This window comes from Mustela putorius, unplaced genomic scaffold (assembly GCF_011764305.1).
Source record: "Mustela putorius furo isolate JIRA1106 unplaced genomic scaffold, ASM1176430v1.1 tig00000129_pilon_pilon_pilon, whole genome shotgun sequence".
NCBI lineage: Eukaryota > Metazoa > Chordata > Mammalia > Carnivora > Mustelidae > Mustela > Mustela putorius.
Window position 1 is genome coordinate 13,338,743 of NW_025421290.1, and position 18,834 is coordinate 13,357,576.

Here is an 18,834-nt window from a genome sequence, read left to right on the forward strand (position 1 = left end):
TGACTTAACTATTTACCTTGCTCTTAAAAGAAAATAGCACCTGATCTATGTGTAAATGATGAGAGAAATAACAATACTGCAGCCACCCAGCTACCTGCCCTGTGCCAAGCATTACCCCATACTTAGTCCATGTTGCTCATTTTCACAATAGCCCTGCAAGAGGAATGATATGCCCATCCTGGAGATGAGGAAGCAGAGACTTAAGGAGATGAGTCGCTTCCCCAGGAAGCTCACAGTATATTGGGCTCTGAGTGGCTGGGCCCTGGACATGTAGGTGGTAACAGAATAAGGGCAGAAGGGCTAAATTGGGGTTTTAAATGGGAAACATCAAAGGCAGGCTGAGGAATACATAATGCATTTTGTCAGTGTGTGGAACTAATGAAGTTTTTTGAACTGGGAGCTCAAAACCGCATAGGAGCTCGATTTTGAAGGCGCAGCTCTTAAAAGTGTGCCCGGAGCAGCAGCATCAGCCATACTTGGAAACTTTTTAGATGCTCAGATGTTCACATTCGCTCCCACTGGCTCCATCCTTAACTCTGGGCGATCAGTGACTTAAGGAGCCCCCCAGATGATGCTGAGGTTCTCTCAGGCTTAAGTACAGCTGCTTTAATGAATTCTGGGTGTGCGTGGGGAGGGTGGAGAAGGCAGTGGGGAGGCTACTGCCAGGAGCCGACAGAGCGGTTATTAGAGCATAAATTTGGGTGGTTTCATTGGGAATCAAAAAAAGGAAAAATCGTGACACTTTTCACGGAAGAAATAACAGGACTCAATGATAAATGGAGGTAGGAGTATGAAGTGTGAAGCCTGTGTCTACAGGAGGCAGAATTACAGGTATATACCGAAGGCATTCAGAGGGGGAACGTGTTTATATTCCTCAGGGATCGAAGCCTCATTGTGCCTTGGTTTACAGCACCTTTTCATCTGTCTCACACCCACCAGTCTGCACCCTCACCTAGAGAACTTTCCCTCTACTAAGAAAAATGTACCAGAAGCTCCACACCAGTAATACAGACCAGGGATGATTGAGTTATTAAATGCCAAGAGCTTTTCTCTAAGCACTTTATATTCATTATCCTGTTGTTGCTATTCATTAGTTATGGATGTTTGTAAATTGCCTTCCCTTCGTGTCCAATCTAAGCTGCTCTCCCCTGTAAAATTAATGTTTCCAGACACGGATCTGAGAGGCCGAGTCTGGGTTCTGGAGTTGGACAGCTGCGGGCTGAAAACCGGCCCCGTCATTACCAGGTGTGAGGTCTGGAGCAAGTTACTTACCCAGTCTCCCACCTAAATTTCCCCCAGCTGAACTACAGCAGGCAGCGTTACTCCCATGAGGATGTACTAATGAGTGGACTCAGGGTTGTGGGGACCGAGACAATGCCACATGATGCTTGGTGCATAAAATGCTGAATAAATGTTAGTGGGATTTATGATAATGAAGATGCCAGGTGCTTCCGCACAATCTTCATCAGCTCTCGTGGGTCAAGAGAATAAACAACTCATTCTGGCATTTAAGACTTTTGTTCACAAACTGGTCTCTCCCTGCCTCTCAGCCCTTTCATGTGATGACTCTCTGCATCATTCCCGTGCTTCCGCTAAGCTGCTCACTGTCCCCCCAAACACACCCCGTCTGTTCTTGTGCCCCTGCCTTTAGTTCCCTTGGTCTCCTCCTCTCATGTCCAAGTTCTTCAGGTCTAGCCTCATACTCAGTGTTTGTGGAGCCCCCATCCCTTGCCAGTGAACCCTCATCTATAATATGAGTAATCCAAACTCCGGAGCTCTGATGGCCTTTAACGCTCAGCGGGTGCTCTCAGGGTACTCTGTCCGTGCTCAGCCCACTTTTCCACACCCTTCGGTAGGTGTAGGGTGAGCCTCGTCCTTTCTGTGCTCAAGACTCAGCCCCATGCCAGAGACGTGCTTTCTTAATGGTGGCAACACGTACCTTGCCTTCTTGGTCTTTCCCAAGTTCATTGAAATATATGTTGGTTTTTGCTTTTGTTTTTCTTTTCTGTAATGATGCTGATAACCTCTCCTATAGGAATAACATTTAATCTATGAAATACTAATTATTATTTTGTTTCCTCAGGATGAACTTGACCTGACAGACAAACACAGGGAAGCCATGTTTGCACTTCCAGCTGAGAAAAAATGGCAAATATACTGTAGCAAGAAAAAGGTAAGAGATTCATTGTGTTTATGGTTGACTGGGAAATTATCATTTTTTGTGCCCTTTGCTTTTCCTCTTCACCACTGAAATTCAGGCAGCTCTTCGTGATGTACAAACCAGATCGTGGCCTTGTTGCTACGTGTGCAGCACAATACTGACACCTTGGATATTTTTATGGACACTTTGTTGGACACCTCCCCATGTCCTCCACACCTATAACCATTATTTGTAAGCCTGTGCAACTGAGACCCAAAACCATAGCGGTGTACACAAAAATCAAAGTTTCCACCCATTCTTTACATGAAAGTCGGTATCTCGGTGGATTAGGAGTAGTGTTCTGGGACCTCAATCTTCCTTTCCCATCTCTTAGCAACTTTCCATTTCAGTGCCTCTAGGGTGTGGCATTGTCCTCATGGTCCCAGGTATCTCTCTGGCTGTTTCAGAGGATGAGGTGTGAAGGGGAAGAAGGCAACATCCTTCCCCACCTCCCCTCTTACGGACATGTCCTGGGAATCATCCACCTGAATTCCCCTCACATCCTACCTTTAGCTACATGGCCTCTGCCTGCAAAGAAAGCATCTTTTATCTAGGTCCTGTTACTGTTGAAGAAGGGGAGGATGGATATCAGCAGTCCCGGTGTGGGCATCACCCCATGGACCATATCTCCTCAATAAAGTTCACTCTGCCATCTTTAAACCCTGTGAAAATTCTCAGACTGTGCCCACCCCACTTTTGGAACCAATCAAGTTCATGGCCATCTTTTGTCACTTTTTCTTCTGTTCTAATAGAAACTTGAATCAAGATGGGGTAAACAGGAAGGGCAGGCTAGCACCTACGGGAAATGTTACCTGTCTCCAGGACAGTGGACTCTGTAGTTACTCACCCTTGCCTCAAGGCAAAGAACAGGAACAAACTGTAGCAGTCCAATGTCTTTTCAAGGCACAGTATGAGTCCGAGGACCCTTTTCTTATGCAACTAGTGCATTTGCACGTGACTTCTCTTCCAGGTCCTCTGCCTCTTTGCTGCCTTGTTTGATTGCCATGCTGGCCTTCCAGAAACATCTTGCAATAGCAAGAATGTGCCCCTTGGCAGCCCAACTCAGTGTCTCTGTGGGCAAGGCACCATGGCATAACTCCTCTTTGTAACTCCAGCATCAGAACACATTGAAATAAGTGTATGATGACTGAGCCACTAATTTGTCATTAGTGTTATACTGAACTGTCAAAATAAATTGAAAGCACAATTAGTTTTCCACCTGAGCAGTTACTGTTGATAAAACTATGTGTGGAGTTTGGTTCTGGGGGCCTTTGCTGAGAGACGTGTCCAGCTATAACCTCTCTGTATGGTTTCTGAGCTGCTACCAGATCAGACCAAGTTGTAGTTGTAAGGATTCCTAATCTAGTAGTAACCAGGAAAACATGCTTGTGAAGGACTGTGTACTCTTTTCTCTTTGTGCATGGTTCTGTTGTTGAACTGATTGTCATGGCTCAGGAAACAGATGTAATACACTGGGAAAGGATTTTAAAATTAAAAGTCTTCATTTCTGGAAGTGATGGCATTGTACGGTCGTGGAAAATAAGGGACCTTTTCACAAGGCCATCTTAAAGACCTACGCCCTGGAACTGAAAAGGAAGAATCTTCAAGTGCCTGTATGCACATAGGACATTGAGTGAAGACTTTTTTTCTTCAAGTTAGGAAACAGTATGAAGTGAGGATTGAGAATATACACTGGAGGAAAGGAAAGGGCAGGAAAATGGGAGCAGCTTACTGAGGGGAAAGTTTTCTTCTTTCCCAGATTTTATTACACCCCTGACAGCAATTGAAAGTTAATCATGGAAACTACTGCCCCTTAGATTAGAAAAGGCAAACCCTGGAGGATAGTAATGACCTTGGACTTGCAGCTGCTGCTCATTTTTCAATTTCCAGGCCTATCAAATCCCCTTGCAAACCCTGTCTCATGTGCTCATGGCAAGGTTGCCTTTTCGTAGGAAGATAGATACGGATGTGACCCCTGACCTCAGAATCCCATTTCTTGAAGGATGGGCCCTTCCTACCACTACCTGGCCAGACTGCACAGGTCCCTGAAAGCACAGTCCTCCTGCTAGCTTCATTCTTACAGCCCGGATTCCTTACATGACAGCCAAGTAGTGGCTGAGTGGGAAAGCCATTTTAACTCTTTAGGGATTTCCATGGGGTTATAGATCTGCCTCACTTTAAAATGGATGCTAGCGTTGCTGAGTTAAGGATTTTCTTGATTAGAGCGCCTCAAAATATTAAAACTCTGCTCTGTGTTTGGCCTGCAACTGACCTTTTGGGGCGCTGTCATAAATAGGGAAATAATACAATGACTACGAGAACAAAAACTTAAGCAGAAAAGGGCATGATGTTTATATATAACATCATATATATAATGTGATCTCCTAAGGGACAGATTGCCTATTCTCGAAATGGAGCCCAGGGTGGCCATCTTTATTCCTAAGAACAGACTGTTTTTCTTGGACCATATCTTAGGTAGCCTTTTCAAATCAGGCTTGTCACCAGCAAGCCAAACCACATCCATTTCTCAGGCCAAGGGAAAGCTACAGACTCATGGCTTCTTAGATTTTTCCATCTTTCAAGATTAGAACCCAGGGCATTACAGACATTCTCACACATAGTGAAGCCATAGAGTCAGGGGCCATGAAAGCCAACAGAAACAGACACATGAGTTGGTGAAAAGCAGGCTTTCTGTGTGAAAGTGCATAGTAGTTGTGGAGGCAAATGAGACTGGGAACGGAGGATGGGGCCAGGCCTTCCTCAGCCAAGTGGCTCTTTTCCACCCAATGGTGACTTGAGTCCCAGCAGCGGCTGTCTGATTATCAAGCCCTGCGCTCATTTCTCACACTTGCCTCTATCTACTCTCTAGTTGAAAATCCATTTCTAGAGCCAAAACGAAAGCAGCAGAAGTATTTCTAGGACTAAAAGAATTGGAAAGAAATTAATTGGTGGCTTGCCTAATTGAGTAATCCGGGGGAGAGTAAGAGATGGATGTTGTGGCCTTGTTGAAAGTCCAAACAAATCTGTAAAAATGACTGGACTGGTTGGTCTGCCTTCGTTGGTCCTCTGTGGCAGTCCACTGTCAAATGTTTTTTAACATTCATGAAAGGACCACAAAAAGGTCCTGTTGGTGGGGCTGGAGGTATTTTCAAATAGGAAATGTTTGTGGTTCTTATCTTTAAAGGTAATTCCCTTTTTAGCTCCAATCACAACATACTCTTTTGTTTAAGTGAGGTTTTTCCCAGTCTCCAGCCAGAAACTGCATCTGTTAACAATCTTTTGGATTTTAAACTGAAACTTTTTAAACAATGAACCATCTGACCACGAAAGGCATCTGGCCATGCTGTATTTGCTTATTGTTAACATGATTTTTAAACCCTGGGAAAAGTAAGGAGAGGGCTTTGGAGAGAGAGAAGAAAGTGGTGCGTATACTGTCTCTCGGCGACGACAATCATATGGGCCCTGGCAGAAACCTTTAATTGTGCTTCTTCACGGGAGTGATTTGCACGAATTGTGTCACTAACCTGGTCCTTACAGGCCTCCGGAAAACACTTGCTCCCCCTCCTTGGGCTTCAGCGCTTACCGAGTAGGCAAGTGGCGCTGGATACCGTTAGCTGTAGTGTCCTCAGGAATTTGAGTCCAAGATCAGGATTTGAGGAGAGCACCACTTGCCCTCCTCTTGTTTCCGATCTCTAAAGCCAAGGGTTCAGTAAATGGCTTTGGATTCGCTGTATTTCATGTCTCTATCTTCTTGGGTCTTCTGCAGAGAAGATGAATTTTTATTCTGCTGATGAGGGTGTGTTTGACTCAAATTTCATTAACTACTTTAAGAACCTGGCCTGACCTGGCTGTGGGGAAGATGTGGCCACGTGAGCAAAACCTGGGCCTGGTGCTTGGTGCCTTTGAAGACATGCAGGAACAGTGACTAAAAATGCAGCTGCTAGTTTTTCATTCACTCCCTTCATTTGGTTTGCATATCTTAATTGGATCACTTCCCCACTCATCTCCACAGAAAGCAATTCTCCTTTTACCACACACACACAAAGATTAAAGTTGTATTGTGCACGGTTGTCAGGGTGTGGCTCTTTCAGTTCCTTGAGAGTCGAGGGCCTCCTGTGTTTAAAGGAACATAGGGTGAAGTGGTGGAATTAAGTCAAGAGGAACCAGGGGTTTCTGCACAACTGTCAGACAAGCTAGCTGTAAAACAAGGAGGCAAGATGATACGTTCATCCTCTAGTTGTTTCCAGTATCCTAATGAGAAGCTGCTGTGGGTAGGCTGGGATGAGAAGCAGTAGTTGGGCATTGGAAGACCCGAGAAAGAAGGGAAGCTAGGTATCCTTTCTTTACTGTAATTGTTTAAACACACTGTAGAGTGAGCTTTGGATTTTCATGTGTTTACTTTGTTAGCTATCAAAATTTGGGAGAGGGAGTCTGTTGACGGGCAAAACCTAGATGTCAGTAATTGTATTTCTAGACCTTTTTAACAAGTACTTGGTTTGGTTTCCTGCCATTGAGTTTTCACCTGTTGATGGATTCCAGTTGGCATTTGTACACCCAAGTGCTAAGGGGTTAAAGACAGTGGCAGAAGTAGAAGTGATCAGAGATAAGACTGGGATGTATTTTGCCCTTATTCTTTCTCTAAAAGAATAAATGAGGGGAGCACAGTAGCTGGATATTGGGGGGCGTCTCCAGGTTCTGTAGGCTCTGAAGCTCTTGGCCTTGTCTGCACATTCCCTGACTCTGACAGATGACGGTTTGTATATAAGTCCATGCTGAACCACTAAGACACAACTGACTTGGAGTATCTGGGGCTTCATTCCATGAAGTCATGCTCTTGGTGAGGGGCAGGATGGTTTGTGATTCACCGAAGGTGTATTGAGTACTCCTCCAGGGCAGACTCTTGGCTAAATTCTGAAGATGGTTAAACAAATAAATCAAATTTCCTGGAGTGGATGATCCTGGTAGGAGAAGCAGATAAGATCAAATAATTGCCAAGTCTTGTCATAAGCTCCATAATGAGGTAAGCAAACAGGCTCTGGGGCACGGAGGAAGGAGCCACCAATCTTTGGGGGTAGATGTGTGTGACTCAGGCAACAACAGTTTTTTCACCACTTTGTCCTATCTAGCAGTTAGAGCAGTGAAAGGGCTGATGTTGTCATGCTTTTATCCCATTATCTAGACACCGGCTCCTATTAACAGTTGACCTATGCTCACGTGCACTGTTCTTGGTTTATACTTTGTTCTTTGTCCCTTCCAATATTGAAAAGGTCAACATTAGACTTTTGGCCTAATCTGATCTTCACTACACAACACACAAATTTGTAGGGCTTGTTAGGAAATCTGTAGAAAGGCTAAACTTTTGAAAAAAGGAGGCACAGTGGGGGAAGACTGAAATAACTGAGGTTTGTTCAGCCTGGAGAAGAGAAAGACATGTAGACACTCCAACATAGTTTAAAAAAAGAAAAGAAACTCCAACATGGGTATACCTCAGTGAAACTATGGTAACTGTCAAAATATTGCCAACTTCCTTGGTAAAAAGCAGCTGCCTCGAACCCTCCTGATAAAAATCTCTGTGACAGTCACCCTTCCCACAAGGGTCTACTACTTCCCCCCAATGACTCAAGCTTTAACTACTGGCATGGAGCAAAGGGGACTCTAAGACCCTGTTCCCACATTACATCGTCGATTCCGATTCATTGGTGCCCATGCTATGCTGGTTGATAAGTATTTTGAACGTTGGCCTCAGTATGAGATGCTGATTGACCTGAAGATAGTAATCAAAACCACCTGATAATATGGGTTCACAGCCTGAAACATTCCTCCTCTAGGAATTAATCCCATGGAAGTGATGAGAAATATACCAGGGTGAGGCAGTTCTTGGTAGTGTTGCTCCTAAAAGCCCGTGATTGTAACCAACTTAAAAGAGGATGTTTATATGATAGCACACAACCCTAACAGAGTATTTTGTAGCCATTGAAAAATCATGTTTTCAAAGAAATTGTAATGGCATGGAAAATTGCTCAGCATGTTTTAAAAAAATAAAAAAGAAAGAAAAGTCATAAAACCATCATAAGTAGTACCGTCAAAAATTTGCAAAGGAGTAAAGTTAGAGGTAGGCAGACAGAAACAGTTGCTTGGTGGGATTGTGGGTGATTTAATTTTTTTCCTTATACAGATATTTCCCAAATTTTCTACAGTACATTCTCTGCTCCTTACTTTGGAATATTTTCCCCCAGTTGTAAAAATAAAATTGCTCTTTTTAAAAGTACATACAGTGTATTTGTATGGTCAGGTTTCAGAGAAGCAGGATTACTGGCAGCAACACAGAGCAGCGATTCACCCTGACACATGCATGGAAGATGACTGAGCACTATCCATAAGGCTGTTGTCTTTATTTCTGTTGCTGGAGCTCCTTGGAGCACACAGTTGGGAAGGAGGGTGGATATAAACTGGAAGAGAGCGAGGGTAGGCTGGAGTCCACAAGGACAGACTGAAGTCCACGTCAGTTCTGTCCGCCTCTGACTTTGGTATGGGTGTCCTGCAGAAGCCTGAACCTTTAGTCATGGAGCTCAGCATACACACACCTGGCCCAGGAGAAGCCGAGGGAGGATCCAGGGGAAGGTGGAGCAGTTACAGACCTGCCAGCTATTCCACACCAACAAGGTGAGCCAGCAGCTAAAGACAACATGTATGAACTACAAAATGGCTGCTGCTTCACTTCTGCCCTCCACATCTCCTGTGAGAATCTCTCTTGCGGCTCACCATACCCAGAAACCTATAAGAAAACATGCTGTTCAGCCTAGCCAACTCGAACATTACAAAGCTACCACATACTTATACTGAAATTGGGAGGAAAAATAAATATTATTTAAAATGCAACCAGTGCTTGGGTTGTCATGGCAACCCTGGCTTCCCTGACCCCTCCTTTGTCTAGCTTGGGGACTTTTTTTCCCTTCTGTCTCCTCTCTTTTTTCACTCTTCCCTGGTGACATTAAAACAAAGGTGAATCTGTAAACCACCCAATGTTTTTCAGTACCATATATCTATTAGGCAATAATGTGAAAACATGAGAACCTTGGCCCTGGTGAGATTTCTTCCATCTTCTGTCCAGAAACCCACTGAAGCCATGTTTCTCATTCCCCTTCCCCCCTCTAAGTAGCATAATCTCAAAGTTAGTGACCCACTTCCTTGCTTTATTTTCTCTTTATTGAAAAAACCAGTGCTCTCAAAATGAATACCTAGTTTTAGATTTGGGGTAGAAAATTTAAGGATTCCCTCCTTTTGGCAGCCCTTAAACCAATGCTGTATTCCAAAAAGGGTGATCAGTTCATGAGTACTTGTGTGCCTCCTTGTCCTATAATCCTTTGTTCAATAACCTCAATTTTGGGCATTTTTTCCCTCTAGGGTTAACCAGTTCTATCACTCCAGCTGTGCCAGCTACCACCCCTGTCTTAAAGTGTGCAGAATGGTCCTGAGCTCATAGTTTTGTGTTGATACCCAGCAGGCACCCAGCTTCATTAATGAAGAAGCAGTAAACAAACTTGCCTACATAATGAACCAAATCCTCTCTCTCTTCCTTGGTGTTTGGAGAAGTGAACAAATCTAAAATATTCTGGACAAGTTCTGTAGTCCCCCGTTTGGGTTTTACATTCTGGTTCTGCATAGGCCTCTGTTTTTCAGCCTTGAGATGTTGTCAGTAAAAGGACTTGCCTTGGAACAGATGATCTCCAAAGGCCTTTTCAGTCAAGGTATCTGCCTGCCAGCTTCCAAAATTATGTTTGCCGCTGTCCCCCCATAGTTGTTCTAAACGGTATCGTAATGTGTGTGCAGCACCATTTTTTTCTAAGATAAACAGAAGGCAAGTAATAGCTATGAGAAAATACTTGGCATAGTTAAAGGCCATTTGAAGGGTGAGCGGGGGAGGGAGGGTGCCATTTACTAGGGCATATTGCTGAACCCCTCTGATTTCTCTCTCCTCCTCTGTAAAATGAGACCAGTGTCACAGAATGGTTATACAAAGGGCGATAATGCCATTTCAGAGTTACCAGAGAGCTTGGGGCATGGTCGTGACAGCTGTTGCCACTGTCTACTTCAGTGATGGTGACTGTGATCAAAACAGTAGTGTGGACTCACTTTCTGCTTGTTCCCACTTGTGCTAGTCTGGCATTCATCTCCATATTCTTAAATCCTAATACCTGGTCTTCGTAGAACAGTAGTGAAGATTTCACAAGCCCTCAGAAGCTCTTGGAGGCAGAAATAATAAGTTTGGAGGATACAGTGTAGATAAGGGAAGAAAGCAAGGAAATCTTCGCTGGGAGCACCCGAAATTGGTAAAAGGAGGCTCCCTTTACATCAGAAGTGCTAGGGTAGTGTGATCAACATGCAGTCCCTGAAGTTAGAAAACTTGTTAGAAGTTTTTTGTTAGAAGTTAGAAAGCTAACAAATTTCTGAAAACTTTCCCTTCCACTCATGGGATAAACTGTTATTTCCTGGTTGGTGATTTTATTTTTGTTGTGAAAATTTAAATATACAAACAGTACAAAATATAATGAACACCCATGTTGAACAAATGCTGACACTTTATGATAATCACCATGGATTTTTAAAAAAAGGAATGAGACATTATAAATATAGTAGTGGAAGCCCAGAGGTGACCTATTCTGGAGGTTTTATGTGTTTTCCTTGCCCACGTATTTATAAGCTTATTCTGCATGGATATGTTCATATGGTATTTCATTTTAAGTACTTCAATGTTCCATTATATGAACATGCCCCAGTTTAATTATTTTATACCCTTTGGGTAATGCTTATTTGCGATTTTTCATTATCTAAAAAGATATGTGGCAAGGAGCAACCTTGTGCATGTGTTCAAGAATTTTTCTGGAATAAACACCAAGACATGTAATTACTGGGTTGTTTGCTAAGATCATTTTCACCTTTAATTGCTCTCCGAAGTTGTTGTAACAATTTATACCTGCCGCAGATCAGTTGCCAACCTCTGAGGGGAGGGAACTGGTATTTTGTTGTCCTGGTCAATCACTTCATTGAGGTTTGAGTGTTCCTAATACAAGAAGCTGTCGCTCAGGTTCTTCCATTTTTTCCAATATGTCTTAGCAAACTGAAGTAAAAATTACTGGAATAGAAAGTGCTCATTTAAAGAAGAAAAACTCAGGTTTGGAAAATGAAAAGCATTCCATCCAAATACCCATAAAAAGCCCTACAAAAGTATAAAATGTTAGAAGTGTGTAAAAATGGACAATTCACTCAGCAATATGTTTGTTTGGGTTGACTACAAAGGAAACTGCTCCGTGTGTGGTTCACCCTTCCTCTCCTCTAGACCTCTGTACACCCTCAGTCCCAGACCCAGGCAAATTGTGTTTCCATCTTTAGCTAGCTCTTGACTGATGTCTGCCATCACCCCACACAGGAAGTCCCTCTGAGGCACCAGCTGCTTTCCTGAGGGGCAAGTAACATGCAGGTGCAGAGCCAGCACGTCTGCACCAGTAAGCTGACTGGCCATGGCTGGAAATGCCACAGTTGGTGTGTCTCTTCCTCTAACCCAAGTGCCTTCATCTTGAGTGTTTGTAAAAATCATGAAAGCCTTTCTCCTTTCTTCCACTCTTCAATTCTTTTGGATGTTAAGAAATGGAGATGTGTAATTGCTGTGTGTTTATGCCCCATGCCTAAATTCTGAACGAGTTTCTGCGCACAAGTCATTTCCGGGACTTGGGGATTGTTGATTGCTCAGTCTGTAAATACTCCGGTTCTTGATAGCATTGTCAAGCAGCGAGTCTGTATCTGCTTTGTGGATATCATCTCTCTCGTGGACTTCCTCCTACTTGCATTTCTGCAGTAACACCTCTTTCTGGAAGCCCTCGTTTTCCCTGTAAATAGGGAACACCAAGCTGGAAGAGGGTGGGAGAGAATGACCCTGTATTTGCGTTCACATTTAATCATTCAAACAACAATAGAAATTAGTAAGTGATACAGAGCTGGGAAAAAGTAGGCTATCTTGGTTTGACAAATCAATGAATGTGGAGTCCTGGGGAGAGTGGGTGTTTTGTGTCCCGTGGTGATCTGTTTTTCCCTCTGGAATGGGGGCTTGAAAAGCAACTCCCCCGGCTTTCTCTCTCTGCTTGCCATTCATTCATCCTTTGGTGCTGTGCTATGGAGAGAACACTCCTACTTGAGCTCTAGTCGCTGGAAAAAATTTGTAGTTTTGGGTTTGAATGGAATCCCTGGGAGGAGAGTGGTTCTCAACTGCCATGGAGCAGCTAGTTTGGGCTTCCAAATCTTAATTCTTAAGCAGATTCCTTTTGACAGCTCTAGTACAGAACGGATTCCATTATGTGTTAATTGTAGAGTTAGCAGTACAGGACTATCTTGGAGCTCTCAGTCTTTGCTAGAGTCCTTGTCAAGAGTGCTGTTATGGAACCAAGGCTCAAAATGCAGCTCTGTGAGGCCCTTTGAGCCCCTTGGCTGTGTATGTTGAAGCACGGAGGCACCGCCTTCTTTCACTTCCAAAATTCTGCACCTGCAGTTTTGGAAATACACACTGAGTGTCTCGGTCATAGCTGTATCTCTGGTGGAAAGGGATATTATTATATCTCACATCAGAGAATCCAGAACTAGCTGCTTACTCTGATTATCACCAGCTCAGTGAGTCCCTGAGGGCCCTACAGCACAGGAGACCCTCCAGATGGATGCACATCCTTGGTTTCAGCATTCCTTAGGACTGTGGCTTCCTTCCCTGGTTGACTGCACTTGTGACTAACTTCAAACAGAGTTGGCAAAGAGGTTTATCTTGATTACCAGCTCTGAATAGTTGGGGGTTAAAGCCTGGAGCACTTTGAGGAACATTGAGAGATTATGAATGGATTCAGTAAGACCAGTGTGGTAATTAATTAGCAATGTCTGCCATGACACATGATGGGAGAATGAGGCATATGTAGCCAATGTTGCCATCCTTGCCCTGGAGTGCTCCTCTTGCTCCTAGATTGTAGTCGGATGTAAGTATCATATTCCATGCCCCCCACCCCCACCCTTGGTGTCTTCCCTGGTCTTTTGCAGACTCTCTAAATGCTCTGGCACCTACTTTCATAGAATGAATACCCCAAGCCTGCCTGATGTCACCATCTCCTGGAGGTAGGTCTATGCAAGACATCACTGGGAGGAAGTATCCGCTCTAGGAGTGGTATCAAAGAAGAACAAAAGCCCATTTCCCTGAGCTTTTCCTATATACATATTTATTTTATTCTTTTCACTAATAGCGCCAGCACACCTAATATTTGTGAATCCATAGTCTTTCTGCTTAGTGCATTTCAGAGCTTCACCCCCTCATGAAGTGGGAAGGAACTTTGAGCTTCCGGTGTAACTTAGAATATGCGGCTAATACTTCTAATTTGGGGTTCTCCAAATTCCTTATATCCCAGGAACCTAGTAATTTGTGGAGCTAGAATGGGTTACAGTAAGAAAGTCTACCAAAGAATACCAACTTTAAATTACAGTGTCTTAAATTCTCTTGTTCTTCTTCAGTGCAGTATGGGAACAACATTTGTCTTAAGCAGTCTTAAGATAGTATCCTTTTATCTGTCCACCCATGTAAGGGAAGACAGGCTATGTTTCCTCAGTTTCTAGGATGTACTTCCTGACGTCCTCACATTTAGGCATTTCTGAGATGGTGACATCTTCTAACGGATGCTTTTCTGTTTTATTTTTTCTGCCACCAATGCTGTCGTTAATTCAGTAGTATGCCGAGAGTAAGTGATAACTTACAATCAGAAGTATGGTTATGACCGCCCTTTTGGGGAACTATTAATCCTGTCCTAGCATTTTTCACAGTCATCCTGAGAATGGCTCTCTGAATGGAGTATGTCTTTACCGGCTTACTGATTCTCTGCTTAGTTTAATTACTGTTTTCCAAAGCCCTCTCTTTATAGCCTTGTGTTAAGCATTATATTGCAAATCATAAACACACTTTGATTGTTTTCCCAAGAGCAGGTTACAGAACATCAAAACCTGCTTTACGACATTCTGAAAGGCTGGTCTGGTAGCTGCAAATCTGGTAGCAAGATGTGAGGCAACAAAGGCCATTGACACCACTGATTGGATTTCCACACTGCATACGGGTTTAGTGATGTGTGTCCAAACATGTTAATTTACCAGCCAGCTGGACTGAATTGTACCTGGGTCTGTGGCACTCCGTCGTGGCATATGGGTCAAAGACTCGACTCTTAACAAGCTACACAGAAGTGATTTGTTTTATGTCATTGTATACCTTTGTGTCATAGGCAACAGGGGAATGTGGGCTTGTATCATTTCTGAAAATAATAATTGGAGAATGTTTCTTTCTCTTTGCCATGAAAATGAGGGGGAATTGTCATCTAAAATTGGCTTCAGATGTTGAAGTTATACTGATGGAGATTTTTAGGCTCCAGTCATACTCCATGCTGTGACGTGCTTTGCCAAAGAAATGACTTGTTAAAATAAATAAAATAAATGCCTCATAGTTTAGGAAGTGGACTGTAAAGTCTCTGCTTTTAGCTCTAGGTAAAGACTGTGGCTCTTTTCTTAGATATATCAGCACATGAAATGCATTTTCCCCCAGGACCTTGTAGCATATGACTTTCAAGATTTTGGTTCTGGAAAGTCAGCCAAGGCTTTTTCAGGAAAGAACAGGGTGTTCGAACAAACTGAGCCCCTGAGCTGTTTCAGAAATGCCATTTGTCTCTGTGCTCTTGAAGTCCTATTGTTGCTCTTCTCTTTGTTCCGTTGCTGCTGTCCTCGTAGGAAGACCAGATCTCTTTCAAGCGGCACTTTTTATCGGGGTTTGTGATTCGGGGGGAGAACAAAAATGAGAGATGGCTGAGAGGTAGCACAAGGCTAATTTTTAATACGCAGTGTTTCTTTTAACCCACTCAGAAATTTTGGATCATTTTTACCAGTGTAAATAAAGCTTGGGACAGATAAAGAACACTAATGTAACATTTTGTGCTATCAAGAAATGTCTCAAACCATTTTTCCCAGTTGCGCTTAGGAATGCTTACATTTGATTTTTATTTTGAAGTTAGAAGATACATTGATAGAGACTGGAGATTAGTAAAAAATGCAGGAGCGTTAACAATACTGGCTGTTTCTTTTTATCATGATGAAAAAAAAGGGAGTAAATTCTACAAATGGGTTTAGTTCTTTGTAACTATATTTGTAATAACTGAGAACCTATTGTCAGAAGTTTGTGATATTCTAAGAAACTCTCAATGCTAACGTTTGAAATCCTGTTCTCCTCAGTGTCCTATGTCCTGTTTTCATGCCTCACTAACAAGGAAAACAGAAGCTTTGTTCTTTTATTCATGGGTTCTAATACCTAGTACAGTGCCTAGGCCTTTATAAAACTCAATGACTATTTATTGGGTGGGTAAATGAATGAGAAGGAAAGCAGATGCCTCTTCAGTTTCAGTTCAGAACTGATTTTTTGGGCATGATGAGCAGAGGGATTCTGCTCCTGTCGTGCCTTTGAGAAGTCTGCATTCAGCACTATAGTTCTGCTGCTCTCTGTGTAGGCTCTGTGTTACTCCTAAAGGGTATTGGGCTCCTGACCAAACTCTTAGGCTACCATGGTCGAGTATTACAGCTTTTTTTCTGGCTGGGGATTGGGGTGATGAGGAGCAGGTCAAAATTCACTTGAGCTCACAGCTCCCTGCCCTCAGATGAGCTGGGCAAGAATTGTTAGAAATACCCCAACTACTCGCCCAACAAATTTCTGGGAAGGCTAGAGAACCAGGTGCAGCTGGTTATAAGGTGGAAGGGTAGAGTGGTCTCAGTGGTTTCAAGTCAGAAACTCAGTGATGTACAAGTAGAAACCGTGCCACACAGCCATGGCAAGGCAGCAGAAACCAGCAGTTTGAGGTGAAGTGGTCAGGACACGGTAGGTGTTCTTGAGCAAGAGCTTTGGACACGCCTGAGCATCTGGGTAATTTAGGTGTGAGGGGCCTAGAGCAGTGTTAGTCATACAGTGTGGCTTCCACATTACATGTTTATAGATTGTGTCCTCTTCAACCAGGAAGTACTAGTCATGCATCTGTTATTCAGCTACAGTGTAGTTATATTGAAATGGGAAAAAATGTAGTGAAAATTTCTATTATAGCACTCTTCAGAGTGTTCTTCACTTTTACATTATTCAAACTATTTAAGAAATCTGAAAAATGTTAAAAAAAAAAAAGAACAGTAGCAGTACAATTGATTATTTCCTGATGATCATTTTTGCATTTATTTACACCTACATAATTATATACGCCTTTGCCTGTAAATTCGCTTTTGAACCTGTTGTAACATCTTATTTGTTCCCTCATTTATTATTAATGAGTTCAGCAAAATCTTTGACATCAGTTCATGCCATGCTTTTACCTTTTAAAAATTATCCTCTATCAATAGCAATATAGAATTGTAAACTTCAAGAATTGTTAGAGAAGGGCCTAACTTATTTTAAATGATCCGAGATCTTGAATAATATTTTAGACTGGAGTACATGATATGATAGCAGGAGGCTCTGTGGGAAAATGTGCATCGTATATGGATTCTAGTGAGCCTTTTTATATCTGGAAAGAGCAGAGCTCAGGGGTCAGAAGAGGTGTTCAACTTCACACACATACAAGGAAGAAATTCCCATGATGTTTGAAAAGATGATGTACAAGAAAGAAGCAAGGGCAGTGTAAGTGGAATCCAAACACTTGAAAAGCAATGATTTAATAAATGAAGCTTGAATTTCCCAGAACGTTTCTCAGCAACTAGTGAGCCTAGGTCCTATTCATCCTTTTTAAATTCTGCTAATTTATATTTGTGTTTTAGAGATGAAGTGTCCTCCATCTTATAAGACCTGTTTTATTACTGAGTTTATGGCCAATGATGTTACAATATGTATACTTAATAAAACATGAACTACACATATTTTACTGTGCTTCATGAGACATGTATCTTTTATTCTAAATCATAAATGTTATTTGTTGTAAACCATCAAGAAAGCAAGAATTTGGGGCGCGTGGGTGGCTCAGTGGGTTAAAGCCTCTGCCTTCGGCTCAGGTCATGATCCCAGGATCCTGGGATCGAGCCCCGCATCAGGCTCTCTGCTCAGCAGGAAGCCTGCTTCCCCCTCTCTCTCTGCCTGCCTCTCTGCCTACTTGTGATCTCTGTCAAATAAATAAATAAAATCTTTAAAAAAAAAAAAAACAAGAAAAGAAAGAAAGAAAGCAAGAACTTGTGTTTCTTGGGTAGATATTTTGGTCAGAAATCTTCCAGACGCCCTCTTAAAGACACTCTAGAGTTATGCATCATTGACATGCGAGCAAATCCCTTTCAGAGGAATTTAAATATATTTGTTGGAGTTATTTTTTTTTTTTTCAAAAAGGAGACATAAGGGTGTGATAAACTGATGGAAAATTTGAGATTTATTTATGAATTAAGGAGGATAAACTTATGCTGTATAGCCAGTGGAGAATTTTTGGCTTAGTAAAGGGAAGACTTTGGGAGGACATAATAGCTTTATTCAAATTGTTTAAATATTTGCAGGGTTATTGTTCACAGGAGAAATTAGACTTATTCCATGCAGTTCCCAAGGGCAAAACGAAGGCCAGCAAGTGCCTGAAGTTACAAGGAGACATCTGTCAATTCATTCTAAGGTGAATTTTCTAACAGTCAGTTAGAAAAGGGTCAGTGAGGGTGCTGGTTCCAAACATTTGTGGACTCTTTGAAGCCTTCTCTCGGAGAATTAGGATCGATCACCTGCTGCTGACCTTATATGAAGGACCCCTGTGAGGGGTAACTTGGAGTAGGGTGTCTCTGGGATCAGAGACCTTGCTATATAATTATGTGACAGCTCTCCTTAAAAACATACAGATGTTCTGCAGCACCGGGAAAAATGGGGAAGGAGACTTGCGCCTCTGACGTGGTTCTAAGTGCTAAATATGAAAGCCTTTGTTACTGCAAGTCAGCCTCCAGTCTTTCCAGAAACTGACTGACATTCGGAGGCTTAGGAGGAGGTGTTGGGTTTCCTGGCAGATGCAGAAGCTGCTGTTCTGTATTCATTCTTTGTGTGGGCCCAGCCGGATTTGGGCAGTAGATCCACTTGATGTGTAATTGTGACAGTGGCCAAGCAGTGTAACCAGATGGGCTGTCCCGGGGACCGCATGACTATCATGAAATGTGACAACACAGGAATTCATTTTTGAAACCAACTGCCTCCGTCTGGCAAGTGTCAAATGTAGGGTATAGTTTTAGCCCACTGCGAGGGGCTGGAAGGAAGGCTGTACGAAGGACTGAGCAAGCAGCGGACTCAGGAATCCAGGTCCGTGGACCTGCTGCTGTTTCTCTTCCCTGGGAAAGAACAACAAGACAAAGATTTGGAGGCCAAAATCAGGATTTAAAAGACTAAAGGATGCTATGCTATTTTAAAGATTTTGTTTATCTATTTATTTGAGAAAGAGAGCACGCAAGGAGGAGGGAGAGAGAGAACCCCAAGCAGACTTCGCTGAGTGCGGAGCCTGAGACCGGGCTCAGTCTCACGACCCTGAAATCATGACCTGAGCCAAAACCAAACGCCTGACTCTTAACTGACTGAGCCACCCAGGTTCCCCTATCCTATT

At 42.8% G+C, this 18,834-nt stretch overlaps 1 protein-coding gene across 4 annotated transcripts in view; it reads left to right on the forward strand.

Moving 5' to 3' along the window:
• The window catches only part of DAAM1 (dishevelled associated activator of morphogenesis 1), a 162,691-nt gene that overhangs the window by 81,426 nt on the left and 62,431 nt on the right, over nt 1-18,834 (forward strand). For all 4 annotated transcript variants that reach the window (XM_004738862.3, XM_004738865.3, XM_045070058.1 and 1 more), the window contains exon 3: nt 2,084-2,173. In XM_004738862.3, the coding sequence (XP_004738919.1) occupies nt 2,084-2,173 (90 nt within the window). The remainder of the gene's footprint in view (nt 1-2,083; nt 2,174-18,834) is intronic.